A 16439-nucleotide genomic window follows, 5' to 3' on the forward strand; every position below is an offset into this window, starting at 1 on the left:
CCCGCTGAATGTATCCGTGTTTCAAAAGTGTGTTCACGATAGTTTTCACTAATGTCTTTACAAAATGAAATGTTTATGGATTGTATTTAACACATGCGTTATAAGATCATCCTGTTGGTCATCTTCTATTCATGAAAAAAAATGTTTTTGGAGACGACAGCACAACACTAATTATTCTTACTGTATAGAATAATTATCTCTGATTAATGAACTGATTATCAAGAAACATTAAACAAACATTGATTAATTATTTTTCTCAAAATCAAACACGTATAAATGTCGTTTCCGCACTCTGGTAATATAGTTTATGTTGAAACTGCTAAATGTTTTTTAAAACATTCCATTATGTTGTTAATTGACTGATTTGGAAGATTTCTGAACATATTCGTGATATTTTGTTGTATATGGATGTGATATTTTAGTTTTTCTAATGTCTGCAGTTAAAAACTAACAAAAAAAATGTTTCTTATAGATAATTCACATCCGCAAAAGTTTTTTTTCTTAGTTTAAATGTAACAGTATTATTTATCATACCTCATTAAAGACTAACTATATGTGATGTATAAAAGATGATTGACTGAGCAGGAGAACTGTTTTATTTATTTGTTTTCTTGTCATCTGTGTTTACCATGAAGCCTCTGAAACATTTCTCTAATTAATGTGATTATTATTGTGATTGCATTGACATAGTTTTATCACACATTAATATGTTTATTAATAGTGGTAGTATGTTCACATAATATCATCCACTTTTTTGTCAATGTTAACTAATTTTAAAAGTCAAAATATATTGATTCATGTCCAAAAGGTCTAATGAGTTAAGTTTAAGTATTTCAGCTTCATTATAATAAAGATGGAATTCTATTAAAAAGGAAAGAAAACATGTTAAGTTTTGAAAAAAAGGACGGGAAGTGCTGCTGTGTTTTTGCCCCGCCCACTAAAGTAGCACCATCGGTCCTCTATTACGTCCGCAGAGGAGCTTTAAATACAGAGGCTCGTTCTTCTCTCCCCTCATTCGTTCTTAACGATCCAAACCTAACAGTCTAATAATGAGCGGCAGAGGAAAGGGCGGGAAAGGACTCGGTAAAGGAGGCGCTAAGCGTCACCGTAAAGTTCTCCGTGATAACATCCAGGGAATCACCAAACCCGCCATCCGTCGTCTGGCTCGCCGCGGCGGAGTGAAGCGTATCTCCGGTCTGATCTACGAGGAGACCCGCGGTGTGCTGAAGGTGTTCCTGGAGAACGTGATCCGTGACGCCGTCACCTACACCGAGCACGCCAAGAGGAAGACGGTGACCGCCATGGATGTGGTGTACGCCCTGAAGAGACAGGGCCGCACCCTGTACGGGTTCGGAGGCTAAACGACTGACTGACATAAAGACAAACAACACAACGGCTCTTTTAAGAGCCACCCACATCAATCTAAGAACAACTCTTCCTGTTATGTTACACCCACTACTACTACTACCACGATCATTATTAGTCACATTACTATTATTATTGCCTGTACTGTTACGCTTATTGACTTGTTTCTACCCTGGAGTCTTTGTGCTTTCTCGCTTCGCAGGCTTCTATAAATCGTGGTCGTGCATCCTGCTACGGCCCTGCTGACACCGACTGCTACTACCATTATTATTATTAATCACATTACTATCCCTATTTTCATGGCTATAATTCTACTGTAATAATTGCTGCTGTTATTATAAGTAGTCTTATTATATGAATCATTTATGTCATATACATTGAATGTGTTGTATCTCTGTTATGCTGTTCATTCTGTACACATGACATCTATTGCATTCTGTCCATCCTGGGAGAAGGATCCCTCCTCTGTCGTTTTCCCAGAGGTTTCTTCCTTTTTTCTCCCTGTTAAAGGGGTTTTTAGGGGAGTTTTTCCTGTGCCGGAAGGACAGAGGATGTCGCATGTGTAAATTGTAAAGCCCTCCGAGGCAAATTTGTGATTCTGGGTTATACAAAATAAACTGAATTGAATTGATTTGTTCAATTGTCGATTTAAAAACTGGTGTTAATGTGAAAAAGAAGGCGTGTTAATTGGCCGCTGAATATTCTGACTATAAGAGGAATTATTGAGTATGCAATGTTTTGTTTATTCTGTCTGAGCCTTACAACCAATTTAGTCAGTACAATTCATCTTCTACTATTAAAGGTAAATTGGAAACTGACGATAGCTGCATATTTTAGGGATTTGCTTAATAAAAAGGGGTGGAAATTCTACAAATTGGAGCTTCATGTAGAAGAAAATGAATGTTTTGAGTTCTATACATTTTGTTGTCTTGTCAGTGTGAAACCCAAGTGAAAAAAGCGTATAATACTGGATAGTGCCAAGATTTCAAGAATTGAGTCCACAACTGGAACATCCAAGATGACAATAAAAACACAAATACTGAACTACCTTTCTAAAGAGAGCAGATATTTCTTTACTACATGAGACCCATTAAAGTGAAGTGGAGCATGATAAATTAAGGACTGGGTAGGTTGGGTGTATTCTACCTTTTATCAATGAGACATTACAGTCTGACCTCAACAGGTTCTATGTATTGATCCAATGTCATCAATATGGAGAAAATATTGTTATTTTGAATGTGGATGCCCCACCAAACTCTTTCTGAATCCACCTCTTCTTATACAGCTTCAAATATTATCATTGATTGACATTGGAACTATATCTTCAATCGTAATTCAGATAGATTTCCCAAGGCCAAATGTCTCAGTAAGAGTTCTAAAACTATTGTTGAGATAATTAATGAAATGGGATGGGTAGGTATTTGGCGATTAACCCCTCCCCATTAAAGACTTCACATTCCCCTCAAATCCCCATTACTCTTTCGAGGATAGATTACTTTTGTATTCCAAGTACATTAGCATCTTCCGTTCTAAATTGTAGTATTGACTCAATCCACATATCAGACTACGCCCCAATTAGCATTCATTTTATTTAGGAAAGCCCGGTTCACACTATTTTATCAGACCCAGAATTATGCGACTACACCAGGAAAGAGCTTTCCATGTTTTGGGAAATTATTGACAACAGCTCTAAAGGGCTGCTCTTAATACTTTAGTTTCCCAACAAGCTAAAAAGCAAAGGTTGTATGAATATTGGAACAAACCGAGTAATTTACTTTCAAAACGTCTAAGCAACCACAACAGCCATAACTCTGTGTCATGTCTGAAAGACTGGGATGGAAAAGGTTTTTTTAAATCTGAGATTAAATCCCATATTTAGAAATTACTATAAACATCAGAAATACATAAAAGTGACTCTTAAATAAACAGCTACTTGGAGCGTTTAAACCTATGACAGGCTCTGAATAAGCCATCAGAATGGGTGGCACAAGACCCTAAATCAATATGGTTGGACTTTGTATTGGAAGGATGAAACTCATTCTCATTATCAAGTGTACCATTTTAACAATGTTAAACAAATACCAGGCAACAACTTTATTGTGAGTAACATTCAAAGCACATGAAATAATATAAGTTCTTGTAGCAGCAGGCAATCATGGGAACGGAACCTTAAGAATACAAACAATGATCACCAATAAACTCGATTTAAGATTATACAAATATGACAAACCACCCCATATTGGAGGAGCAAATATGACAACGACTGTTATGGTGTATGTATGAGGTGTAAACAGCATGTAATTTAGATAAAATAAGACAAAATAATCTTTGCAGGATTACACCAGCATAGTGGATCGTGCAAACAGACAAATAAGAAACATAACTAAAAAACAAGATAAAAAACAAGTACAATAAGTAATCACACAATAAAGTATAATAAATAGGTTAAAAAACTTTCAAAATAAAGCAACAATAACTAAAATATTATATAAAAGGGCAGAATGGTTGTTAATATGGCACACACCTTTGTGCATTTCATGTGGCTCTGTCTGGAAATTAATACATTTTGGGTTGAAATTGAAAAACCAAATATCTTCCATAATACAATGTCTTATTGAGCTCAATCCTCTACAACGCATTCTGTTCCTACAGGCGGCCTCATCTGAATTAAACAAATATAACAGAACCATTAGTCTTCTATGGTTCTGTGCAACAGCAATCTTATAGAATTTGTGCAACTTCTGTTTCAAGTTGGCTTTATAATTTTCTTCAACTACTTCCATTGTAAAGGATGTTCTCCAAGGAGACATAAACTGTTTTTTCTTTGTCTGGAACACGATTATGGATCCTATTGGAGAGGACATTTCCAAAATCATACTAAGAGGTTTTGCGACTTTGGGATCCAAGTGACCCAGTGAAGGGTTAAGTCCACAATATTCATTATTATTTAATTGTTAAGACAGGTATAATATGGAGGATGATGATCTATGTTTGTGTTGTTTTCTTGTGTGGGCCTTTTTTTGTTTTCTGTCTGTAAGTCTGATTGTTTGTGTAGTTAGCCGTTATGTTATTTTATGTTATATACTATTGTTTTTTAGGGTAACATTTAGCATGTAACATGTGTAAAATAAAAATTAAATGATTGAAAGAAAGTAATACCACATCAGTACCAAATGGTTATGGTAATGAATGCATATCAGCAAATATACACTGTGTTTATTATAGTTATAGATCTATTTATAATATTATCGTCACATTTGTTTGTATTATAATAAATGATCTCCCCAAAAAGTCACTGTTCTGACCTTCCTAAATGAAGATGAGGTTTAAAAAATAGAACTTTTATGTGTCTTAAAAAAAGTCTTAATGAAAAAACATAACGTCCAGAACACAAGACTTTAAAACTCTATTAATTTATTATATATTTGAAAAGATAAATACACATACATCAATTTCAGACATAATAATTACAAATAAAGAGCAAGGTTTATTTCATTATACTATTCATCGATTATTTTTGAAATATAAACGCTAAATTCTATAGTTTTACAATTTTAAATCAATGTATGAAAATAACTTTTAGCTGTCAGATGTAGTGACACAAAAGGTACAATATTTTTCTTTGAATTCTATAACGAGAGAATGACAAACGAACCTACTGTCTTTTCTAGACGCTGACTCATTTTCACTCTCCTAACCAACTAGCCAATCGTGTGCGAGCAACAGCACAGCTGCATTTGCATAAGGCGCGAATAAATAGAGCGGCCAGCACGGAGGTAAGTTATCAGTTTTGATTGAAACCTAAACAGAGAGAATCATGCCTGCTGAAGTCGTGAAAGCGCCCAAGAAGGGCTCAAAGAAAGCCGCGTCTAAGGCCACCAAGACCGGCAAGAAGAGGAGAAAGTCCAGGAAAGAGAGCTACGCCATCTACGTGTACAAGGTGCTGAAGCAGGTCCACCCCGACACCGGCATCTCCTCCAAGGCCATGGGCATCATGAACTGCTTCGTGAGCGACATCTTTGAGCGCATCGCCGGTGAGGCCTCCCGTCTGGCTCACTACAACAAGCGCTCCACCATCACCTCCAGGGAGATCCAGACCGCCGTCCGTCTCCTCCTGCCCGGCGAGCTGGCCAAGCACGCCGTGTCTGAGGGCACCAAGGCCGTGACCAAGTACACCAGCTCCAAGTGAAGCTGCTGCTGGAAGACCTCCACCTCAAAGGCTCTTTTCAGAGCCACCCACCTCCTCTACTGAGACAATTCCTCATGATTTATCTACTTTACATTATTATATTAGTGATATTATATTCAATCTTAAGGTTTTGCCAACACATTTTTTTATAGACATAAATTGTAGTAGAACCATAAAATGTGTGTGCTGGTTGAGTAAATGGACAAAACTCCACAACTGGTTACATTTAGTAAAACTGGGTTCTCATATACACAACATTTGATAAAGAAATACATTATTTTTGAATAAGAAACATGAAATAAAAAGCTGTTAAACTGCGTTCAGTTATTAATCTATGGGAGAAGATATTACATTATTATATCAACTATGGCTGCAGTATGATTAGTGCTCAGATTGAACAATAATCACACACTTATCTCTGGGACCATTTATATCACATAAATATATGACACCTGTTTATGTTTCTGATATTTGGTATTATTTTGCTTATTAATTACACTTGTTTCAACTGTACTGTACAACAACTTCCCTCAGTAAAGTTATTCTTATTCATTGGTTCAGTTACTCACCTACCTGATGACTTTTCTCTCAATATTATAGTATAAAATGTTTATCTCTTCTGATCATATGTTGAAACAGACTCATCAGTTATATTTATATTATTGTCACGTTATGCTTTGTCACATTAATACAGTTATAACGTGTTCAGCGTAAAGAAGGAATATAAAATAATCTGTTAAACAAAACATTTTTATAGAATTTTAAGTGTAATACATGTATTGGTGTATTAAATAAAGATGGTGTTAAGTCAAACACCATCTTTATTTTGATTCTCAAATAACTTGTTGAGTTAAAAACTACAGGGACTTTATTTAGTTTTATCTGGTATGATTTTATTCTAGTTCCATGATGGAAAGTCTGACGTTTGGTTTATAATCTTACAAAGGTTTCGTGTTACAAATGGGGATTTGCAGATATAACAAAGTAATTAAATATAAATACACATTGTTAGTGTTTTGCTCCCTTTATGTGTAAAACAACTTGGCAATAAACTGGATTCTATTCCTGAAACTAACCCTCAATAATCATGTTTGATTAAATTACACTGAGTCCAATATGTTTGTTTGAGTAAAAATAACCTAAAGAAACAGTTAATGAGTAGATAATTAACATATATACATCTGTGATTGTTGCTTTTGGATTCATTTAGTCAGTTTATAAAAGAAAAATGTCAGAATGTGTCACAAACAATCCAACCAAAGAACAAAATGACTTAATATAAAATATGAGATGTGTCATTTCCTTCATGTTTGTAAAAAACACAAACTGATAAATAAAGTAAAGTCAGCCCAGCAGAGAGTCAGCGCTGCCATCAGAGGCCTGAACGCAGCTGATGTTCTGGGTCGAGGCCCGCGGGTCTACCTGCGACGCGTCACCGCCCAGACTCACCCGCAGACACCTGCGTGTGTTTACTACCACCCAGAACTGCTCTGATTCCGGCCAAATAAACCGCATTCCTGCAGAAACGTCCGTGTGGTTGTTTCCTCACATGTGTCTGCTAACCGGAGCACCGCCGACACATTTAATACAAAACGAGTTTAGACGCTTTTAGAGCCGAAATGTGGAGGAAACCCGCGGAGAGCCCTTCAGAGTCAGCGTGTATCCGAGAGGTTTGAAGCCTCCCGGGACTAAATGAGCGAGTCCCCGGGACCAGACACGCTCTCAGCCTGAAGGGAAGAGTCTCCCCTCGCTGCTACAATACAGGTTTTGTTTAGAAACGGTTCTCTTGTGTGGGTTTTATCCCCAAACGCGTGAAGAGAAAACACAAGTGTCGCCATGTTTTCAGCAGGTCGGCGGCGCGGCCGTGCGGGTTGAGTCTCCACGGTTCTCATGTGCTTTATAAGAGCCGCCTCCCGCCGGCAGTCGGGACACAGAGGACTCCGCACTCACAGCAGACATGACAGACGACGCTCCAGCAGCCGCCCCCGTGGCCAAAGAGACCAAAGCCCCGAAGGCCAAAGCCGTGAAGCCACCCAAAGCCCCGAAATCCCCGAAGAAGAAGGCGGCCCATCCCGCTAAAGTGGGACCTTCCCTCCAGACGCTCATCATCGCCGCCGTGACAGAGTCCCAGGGGCGGAAGGGCATCTCTCTGCCGGCCATTAAGAAGGTTCTGGCCACTAAGGGCATCGATGTGGTTCGCTCCAGAGGCCGCATCATCATCGCGGTGAACAAGCTGGTGACCAGCGGGACTCTGACCCAGGCTTCAGGCTCTGGAGCCTCCGGGTCCTTCAAGCTCACCAAGGCCGCGCCCAAAGTTGCCAAACCCGCCAAGAAAGTGGTGAAGAAGGCGGTGAAAGCAGCCAAGCCCGCCGCCAGGACCCCCGTGAAGAAGTCCCCCAAGAAAGTGGTGAAGAAGTCCCCGAAGAAAGCCGCCAAGAAGCCCGCCGCCAAGAAAGCGACTCCTAAGAAGGCGACTCCTAAGAAGGCTGCCCCCAAAAAGGTCGCCAAGCCCGTCGCCAAGAAGACACCCACGAAGAAGAAGACTCCCGCAAAGAAAGCTGCACCGAAGAAGAAGTGAAGCGGCTCCGACAGCACTAGTGCACCAAACGGCTCTTTTAAGAGCCACCACGTCCCTCTGGAGAGCCGCATCCTGATTTAATTACATATATACATTTATATTCATATTTATATATAATATTATATATAACATAAACACAGTTTTATTTGAAAATATATATTTATCTTCAAACTACATCTATCTGGATAAATAATTAATAAATTAAATACTTTATTACATTATTAGATTAAAGGAATCTAGTTCTATATTATGAGTTTACTCAATAATGAAAACAATTTTATGTCCAGTATTATAATATATATATATAATAAACTCAACACTTTATCTACTTAACTCTTGCACTGTTTATTCATTATGATTATAATTTAATAATTATAGATATATATATATATATATATATGATTATAATTTAATAATTATAGATATATATATATATATATATATATATAATAATTTACACAGTAAACTCATAACATAGAAACTGATTTAATGTAATTGTGTCCCTATTGTTGCTTTATAAATAAGTAAGTTTACTTAACTATTAGTTAGAATAAACGTTTATATGTTTATACGTTTCATAACCAAACACTTTAAATGAGTGAAGGGAGTAAAGATGAAGTAAAAACACAAGTTTAGTGCAGGATTTTGTTTCAAAATTAAAATGAAATCAAGTTATTAAGTATTAATTATATATTATTTCTGTGTATACAGATTATTTTCTAGATATAATTTGGAAAAGTGTATTTCAGTTATTGTGTTGGTTGTTGGCTCCTATCATCATAATATAATTATATAATAATTATAGTAATGTGTGTGTTGGTAGAGTGCTCAAAGTTAAGTAATGTTTGCTTTTGTAAAACATTAAGAATATAAATCGTTTGAATTATCAAAAACGTTTCATTCATTCTTTCTGTTAAAGGCGGTTATCCAGCTGCTGTGTGAGTGGTTTATTTTGAATTTTGTGTCCAATAGTAGCTCACCCACAGAGCACGTGTCTCTCCGTGTGGACCAATCAGCGCTGCCCTGACTCCGGCAGCTCCTTCATAAAGCCGCTGTTCCCGCTCTCACAGCATTCGTTCTTGATCTGTGAGCACAGAGCAGACTGATAAATCACGATGGCCAGAACCAAGCAGACCGCCCGTAAGTCCACCGGAGGAAAAGCTCCCAGGAAGCAGCTGGCGACCAAAGCCGCCCGTAAGAGCGCCCCGGCCACCGGCGGAGTGAAGAAGCCCCATCGCTACAGGCCCGGTACCGTGGCTCTGAGGGAGATCCGTCGCTACCAGAAGTCCACCGAGCTGCTGATCCGCAAGCTGCCCTTCCAGCGCCTCGTCAGGGAGATCGCTCAGGACTTCAAGACCGACCTGCGCTTCCAGAGCTCCGCCGTCATGGCTCTGCAGGAGTCCAGCGAGGCTTACCTGGTCGGTCTGTTCGAGGACACCAACCTGTGCGCCATCCACGCCAAGAGGGTCACCATCATGCCCAAAGACATCCAGCTGGCCCGCCGCATCCGCGGAGAGAGGGCTTAAACTAAACCCTGATATAGTCACCCCCCAACGGCTCTTTTAAGAGCCACACACACGCACCTAAGAGAGCCTGATTTATGTACAATAACATAACTAGGTCTACAATTAGTATGATATATTATATATCATTCTCTATCATAAGCAGGTCTCTGAAAGCAGTTTCCTTGTTAATATCAGAAATAGTGTTGAGTTATTCTTTAAGCGTCCTGTTAATAATGGAATGAGCTTTCAGATAAATGTACACAAATCATATTTATCACTTAATATAAGTTGTCTCCACTGGTTAGTGACTCTAGTTTAAGCGAGTCAAGCATTTGATGGGAATCCCTTTTTGGGCTTTTAGTCTCATGTTGTGTAACAAAGGTTTAATCCTAAAACATCTTGTGTACTTTGTAATAATAGTTTATTTATACATCAAATTGAGCATCTTATAAAAGGACAAAAGACAGGAATACATGCAGTTAACACATAAATATGTATTTACAAACAATATATCTGCCTGAAAGCCCCGGTGAGGTGCATTTAGTCTGAAAGACACCATAAACACCCTGACATTGATATTCCCACTATTGTTTTAAATATAAATATATGTATTTTGCACCACGGATCAGTGTGACATTAAATCACATTACTGTACTGACAGTGGTGAAAAGTGACTAAGTTAGTGATATTATTGTACAGGAACTAGTCTGCAAACGTCCACAAAGTACGATTATTAAAAAACACTGTTAGAAAAGTGGAACATCTCACTGTTTTAGACATAAGGAACCTACTATCGTAATATTTAAAACATGAATATAAATGAAAGGAGATGCACTTATGTTTATTGTGGTTCTCTGCAGTAATATGAATCATGTGTTTGCTGTTTGTGTGACGTCACTGCACCAAACCAATAAATAAAGATAATGTTGCTGTTCACCACCATGTATATCTGAATAAACAACTAGTAGATAAAACCATTACTTACTAAAATAAATAACAATAATAATAATAATAATCACCATTAGTCCCATGGGGAAATATTTCTCTGCATTTAACCCATCCCGGAGGAGCAGTGGGCTAATGAAGCGCCCGGGGAGCAACTTGGGGTTAGGTGTCTCGCTCAAAAACCACCAACCTTGTAGTTACGGGACAAGCGCTCTACCTCATGTGCCAACTCATATATATTTCATATTACCTTAATGTTGAATTTCTTGTTTTTGTGGTTTAAACTGTATAAATCAGCTTTACATTTGTTAATCTTTTACTCTATTTTGACTCAAAACAAACTTGTTCCATTTGTTTGCAACCTTTTAGTAACAATTAAACCAACAGCAAAGTAAGCAAGTTATTTATAAATAACTTTAAAAACTTACAAATCAACTAGAATCTAGTTAACTATCTGCTGTGGTTGCTAAATTAATCAGAACCAGTTAATTTGAGTGAAAGTTCCCATTTAGCAGCAGCATTAATAATAAAGGATTCATCTCTTTAGTGGATGTGGGGGCATCTTTATTACTGTGATTGTTGCTTATTGGAGGCCCATGTTTTCCATCTTAACTCGTTCTGTTCTTAAAACATAAATACATCAACTTATGGCTGTAAACTGTTAAGATGTCCTGTTGGCAGCAAAACGTCTATAGTTACATATTTATTTTAAACATGAAGTACATATTAACCATTTTACTTATAATGTATGTTTGTCAAGTGTGTAAATGTTAATGCTAGTTAATTATAGTTAGACATTTACATCTATATTTTGTGAACAAGTAACTGTTAATGTAATGTATGTTTTTTTCCTTAATACATTATTAAATAAGGATTGATCTCTTTAGTTGGATGTGGGTGGCTCTTAAAAGAGCCGTTGTGTGGGTGTGTGTAGCCGGGTCGTCTCTACTTCTTGGCGGCCTTCTCGGTCTTCTTGGGCAGCAGCACCGCCTGGATGTTGGGCAGCACGCCGCCCTGAGCGATGGTCACTCCGCCCAGCAGCTTGTTGAGCTCCTCGTCGTTGCGGACGGCCAGCTGCAGGTGACGGGGGATGATCCTGGTCTTCTTGTTGTCGCGGGCAGCGTTTCCAGCCAGCTCCAGGATCTCAGCGGTCAGGTACTCCAGCACCGCCGCCAGGTACACCGGAGCTCCGGCACCGACACGCTGGGCGTAGTTACCCTTCCTCAAGTGTCTGTGGACACGGCCGACGGGGAACTGCAGGCCGGCCCTGGAGGACCTGCTCTTCGCCTTCGCTCTGGCCTTTCCTGCTCCCTTTCCACGTCCAGACATGTTATTGATTGAGTATTTTCGAGGTTTACACGAAAACTGTACTTGACTGCGTCCACACGGGGTTTATATTAGAACACAGCTGGTCGCTCATTGGTCTTGTTGAGCGTAACTGTCATCGACCAATCACAGAACAGCTCGTTTCGGCTTCATGTTATGTCTCTGACGCTTCCGCTTTGCACCGTACGGGAGTTTCAGAATAAAACTTAATTCGCCGCTAGTTTACCACTTGTATGTAAAAAAGTTCAATTATCAGCCATTCAAAACATTAAACAAATGAACTGACATTGTCAACAGATCTGAAGCGGTTACAGTGTTGACTTTATGTGAACTATGTCTATATGTAGACCCTTTAACACATATTTTCTTTCTAAATTCAGAAAAGAGCAGTATTTCTGTATTCCAACAGGAGGCCAAGGATATTAGGAATATATCTGAGAATGAGCGTCATCCACAACAGTACCACTAATACTTAATTCATTGAAAATCTAAATATAACTCTAGATATAATGATTATTATATATAATAATACATTCTCTCTCTCTGTCATGTGCTCGTTGAGAGTAATGCCAAGGTTCAGAGTAAGACAGTACTGTTGAACCAAAGTTAAAATGAACTGAACTTCTCTGTAATGATTTGTGTCTAAAATGTACTGTTCGTGTTTTGTCTTGGTTTATCACTAGCCTCCATTTCCGCGACAGTGTTCAGCATAATCTGCAGATCTTTTTCCTATTCAAGTAAAACTACATCATCAGCATATAATATAATAATATCCCCACTGTCTGATCATCTGCTTTGACCCCCAAATTAGAATCTTTAATTTGTAATGGAAAACAATGTTGGAGACCAAACATCTCCTTGCTTCACACCAAATTGTTGGGAAAACCATCCAGTTGTGTATTCCTTCACTTGAACATGGTCAACAGGTGCTTGATAAAGGGACTTTAAGGCAAAATGAAACTTCACGTTTACACCAGAATCTAATAATTTATAATCAAGAAGTTCCCTATTAATCCAGTCAAATGCCTTCTGGAAATCAATAAAGCAAACAAATGTAGACCTATTCTCCTTAATCCTTGCATGTATAATGGAAGTGACTACATACATATGATCAACACATGCTCTGGCTTTTCTAAATCCATTTTGCTCGTCTTCAAGAAAACCTGTCCTGTCAAGTGAGGAATATAATTTACATACACAGCTAATATGGCTTATACCCCTATAGCTGAGAGGAAGCTTTGGGTCATTTTTTGAAGATTTAAGAATAGGTTTAATAACAGACTTATGCCACTGCGTAGGAATAATGCCATTGTCATTTGTCCTTTTATAAGATGCTCAATTTGATTATATATATATATGTATATGTATGTATGTATGTATGTATGTATATATACGTGTGTATAAGAATGCCATGAGTGCCCTAATAAAAGAAAAGGAGAAACATATTGCCCCTGACATGTTATATCACTTGTTGTAAAAGTAATAATACACATGATACACTCAAATTTCCCCCATGGGGATCAATAAAGGAATATAATAATGATAATGATAAATTATTATTCCAGGTAGAAGTAATGCGTTGCTGCAAATTGCTTTTTGCAAGAAGAAAGAAGCAAGAAACTTTAGTTACTTTATTTAATAATTCTGTTTAAATTGTGTGTGCGTGTCTCTAAATAACCAAATACTACTAATTCAAAATGATGGTCATTTTTAGGATAAAGCTAAATTTGAGGGCTCATACTGGTCATTAATGCTTATTATTTTCAAAGGCATTTGTTAAATAAGTCCTTCTAATGTGTGAAGAGGTAACTCATGATGTGGCAGGAATATTGCATTTTGCTGTATTTTTTATTTAAAGGTGGAAAACCAAATTTCTATATGTTAACATTCTCTTAAGAATCCACTCTTCTGCTTCTATAAATAATATAAATATATTTATATATAATAAATTTGTCCATGAAATTATTGAAATCTAATTTAGCCAAATACACAAATATAACCAATATATAATATGTTAATATATATTTATGATATATATATAAATGATCTGAACCTATAACTAACAGAGCAACAATCTCTTATTTTATTTTTACTTTTGTTTTATCCATGCTGTTTTTAATGATTTATTCTACTCAATTAACTAGAATTATAATTATTTATTTTAGGTTTTGTGTTTAATGTGGTACCTTCTCAGTATTTCAAATGATTACCTTATTTGTAACTTCACCAAATGTCAAAATAAGTCATAAAAAAGTCATAATATAGTATGTAATTACATATTCTGTTTGTCAAATAAAACCTAGTAAATAGACCCTCACATCTTTATTACTGTGATTGTTGCTTATTTTGAGGCCCATGTTTTTCATCTTAACTTGTTCTGTTCTTATTACATAAAAATACATCAACTTATGACTCCTTCCTGTAAACAACTGTTAGTGTAATATATGTTTTTTTCCTTAATACATTATTAAATAAGGATTTATCTCTTTAGTGGATGTGGGGGCTCTTAAAAGAGCCGTTGTGTGGGTGTGTGTAGCCGGGTCGTCTCTACTTCTTGGCGGCCTTCTCGGTCTTCTTGGGCAGCAGCACCGCCTGGATGTTGGGCAGCACGCCGCCCTGAGCGATGGTCACTCCGCCCAGCAGCTTGTTGAGCTCCTCGTCGTTGCGGACGGCCAGCTGCAGGTGACGGGGGATGATCCTGGTCTTCTTGTTGTCGCGGGCAGCGTTTCCAGCCAGCTCCAGGATCTCAGCGGTCAGGTACTCCAGCACCGCCGCCAGGTACACCGGAGCTCCGGCACCGACACGCTGGGCGTAGTTACCCTTCCTCAAGTGTCTGTGGACACGGCCGACGGGGAACTGCAGGCCGGCCCGAGAAGAGCGGGTCTTCGCCTTCGCTCTGACCTTTCCTGCTCCCTTTCCACGTCCAGACATTTTCTAGTCAGTTTATTTCTTCGGTAGTTACGAGAAAAATGTATCGTCCTGACGACAAGACCGGCTATTTATAAGAACTGAGCTGCTCTCTGATTGGCCAAAGAGAGCGTATCTATGATCGTCCAATCAGAGCAGAGTAGGTCAAATTCCTCTTTTTAAAACAAGGCTTCCGCTTTATACTGTTCCTTCAAAATAAAACCTGACGAATTAAACCGGAAGGCAGTGAAATCGATTACAGATTGCTCGTCGTGTTATTGATCCATTCTGAGAGTTTATACAACAGAAACAATAAACTAATAAATAAAACAGGAGAGGAAGGGAAACGTAGCATCCTATTATATATAATATATAAAACCATAAATCAACTATAACATATCAGATAAATCTGATTCACTGAGTTAAACTAGTTTATAATGAATTAATAAATGTTATCATCATTTTTTTTTTTTTAAAAAAGAGTTTTTAAAATAAAGTCATCATCAATTGAGCTCTGATTCCATGATTCACCATGGCAACAATAAACAACAGATAAACAACAGATACACATCAGGTAAACAAAAGGTCAATCAAAGGCAGATCCTTCATTTTAATCTAGTGGACATAAATATATTTATGCATATAAACTATTTATGGACTGTGAACATTTATTTTAAAAACAGTCTTAGAGAAGAAAAGTATCAATAAGTTACAACTATTAAGTTTTATTCAATATTCTCCTTTGATTGATTATTTACAAGACATTGATAGTTTGGAAACTGTGTCTTAGTCTGTTGTTTATATTTCAAATGTTTTCAGCTTTAATCAGACGGGTTTAAATAGGGGGATTTTAAATGTTATTCATCTATTAGGATCTTTGCTCTGCAGCTTTCTTTGGCTTTATTTCGGCTACTTTAACAAACGTACTAAAGTTAAACAGAGGAGTCACTGAAATTATGTTAAAACACAATCAGACTAAACGCAGAGGTTTATAAAAAACACATTCCACTACGTTCTGCAACTTCATCCTTCTCACTCAGAAATATTAATAAAACAATCTCATTATTAAAGGAATTAATTACATCTGTGAGTCAGAGTAATGTATTTATACATTAGAGGACATGTAGAGGATGTATATATATATATATATATATATATATATATATATATATATATATATATATATATATATATTTATATATATATATATATATATATATATATATATTATATAATATGTAAGAAGTGTTACTAAATATTCAAAAACAAATAAAAGCAGTAACTTTATATTTTTCTGAGAAACAGTCTGATAACCAGGATTCTTTTTGATTAACTGAATTATTAAATTGATTAAAGTCATTTCCACAACTGCTAACTTCAACATGACTGTTATACTATTGTGGTTTCAAAAGTGGACTTAAATTCATTATTTATTCTCACTTATTCATATAATTTGAGATGAAAGGATTATTAAAAAAGAACTTCTCAACTCAATACTATAATGGTATACATTCAACACATTCAATGAAAGTTAATCTACTCTTTGAGGGTTCATTTATTAGTCATATATTTATATTTCTGTGTTTTAAACATGTGTTTACGAGGTTCCTTATGTCCAAAACAG

At 37.1% G+C, this 16439-nt stretch overlaps 4 protein-coding genes across 4 annotated transcripts; 3 read left to right on the forward strand and 1 right to left on the reverse strand.

Moving 5' to 3' along the window:
* The first annotated feature begins 1034 nt into the window (after nucleotides 1-1034).
* On the forward strand, nucleotides 1035-9658 carry LOC129113272 (histone H3). The gene is given in 3 exon segments (XM_054625487.1): nucleotides 1035-1342; nucleotides 8130-8151; nucleotides 9224-9658. Coding segments are annotated over 3 exon segments (750 nt in total). The 5' UTR covers nucleotides 1035-1049.
* On the forward strand, nucleotides 5166-5580 carry LOC129113261 (histone H2B 5-like). Its single transcript, XM_054625477.1, has one exon. It carries the CDS (start codon nucleotides 5183-5185, stop codon nucleotides 5552-5554), a length of 372 nt encoding a protein of 123 aa, XP_054481452.1. The 5' UTR covers nucleotides 5166-5182; the 3' UTR covers nucleotides 5555-5580.
* LOC129113246 (histone H1-like) lies at nucleotides 7502-8136 on the forward strand. The gene has a single exon (XM_054625461.1). The coding sequence runs from the start codon at nucleotides 7512-7514 to the stop codon at nucleotides 8130-8132; it is 621 nt and encodes a 206-aa protein (XP_054481436.1). The 5' UTR covers nucleotides 7502-7511; the 3' UTR covers nucleotides 8133-8136.
* Nucleotides 9659-11476: 1818 nt separating the features above from the next.
* On the reverse strand, nucleotides 11477-14843 carry LOC129113271 (uncharacterized). The gene is made up of 2 exons (XM_054625486.1): nucleotides 14460-14843; nucleotides 11477-11957 (listed from the first exon to the last, which is right to left on the reverse strand). Exons 1-2 carry the CDS (start codon nucleotides 14837-14839, stop codon nucleotides 11528-11530), a joined length of 810 nt encoding a protein of 269 aa, XP_054481461.1. The 5' UTR covers nucleotides 14840-14843; the 3' UTR covers nucleotides 11477-11527.
* Nucleotides 14844-16439: the final 1596 nt, after the last annotated feature.

Source organism: Anoplopoma fimbria, chromosome 24 (assembly GCF_027596085.1).
Source record: "Anoplopoma fimbria isolate UVic2021 breed Golden Eagle Sablefish chromosome 24, Afim_UVic_2022, whole genome shotgun sequence".
In the NCBI taxonomy this organism is placed as follows: Eukaryota; Metazoa; Chordata; class Actinopteri; order Perciformes; family Anoplopomatidae; genus Anoplopoma; species Anoplopoma fimbria.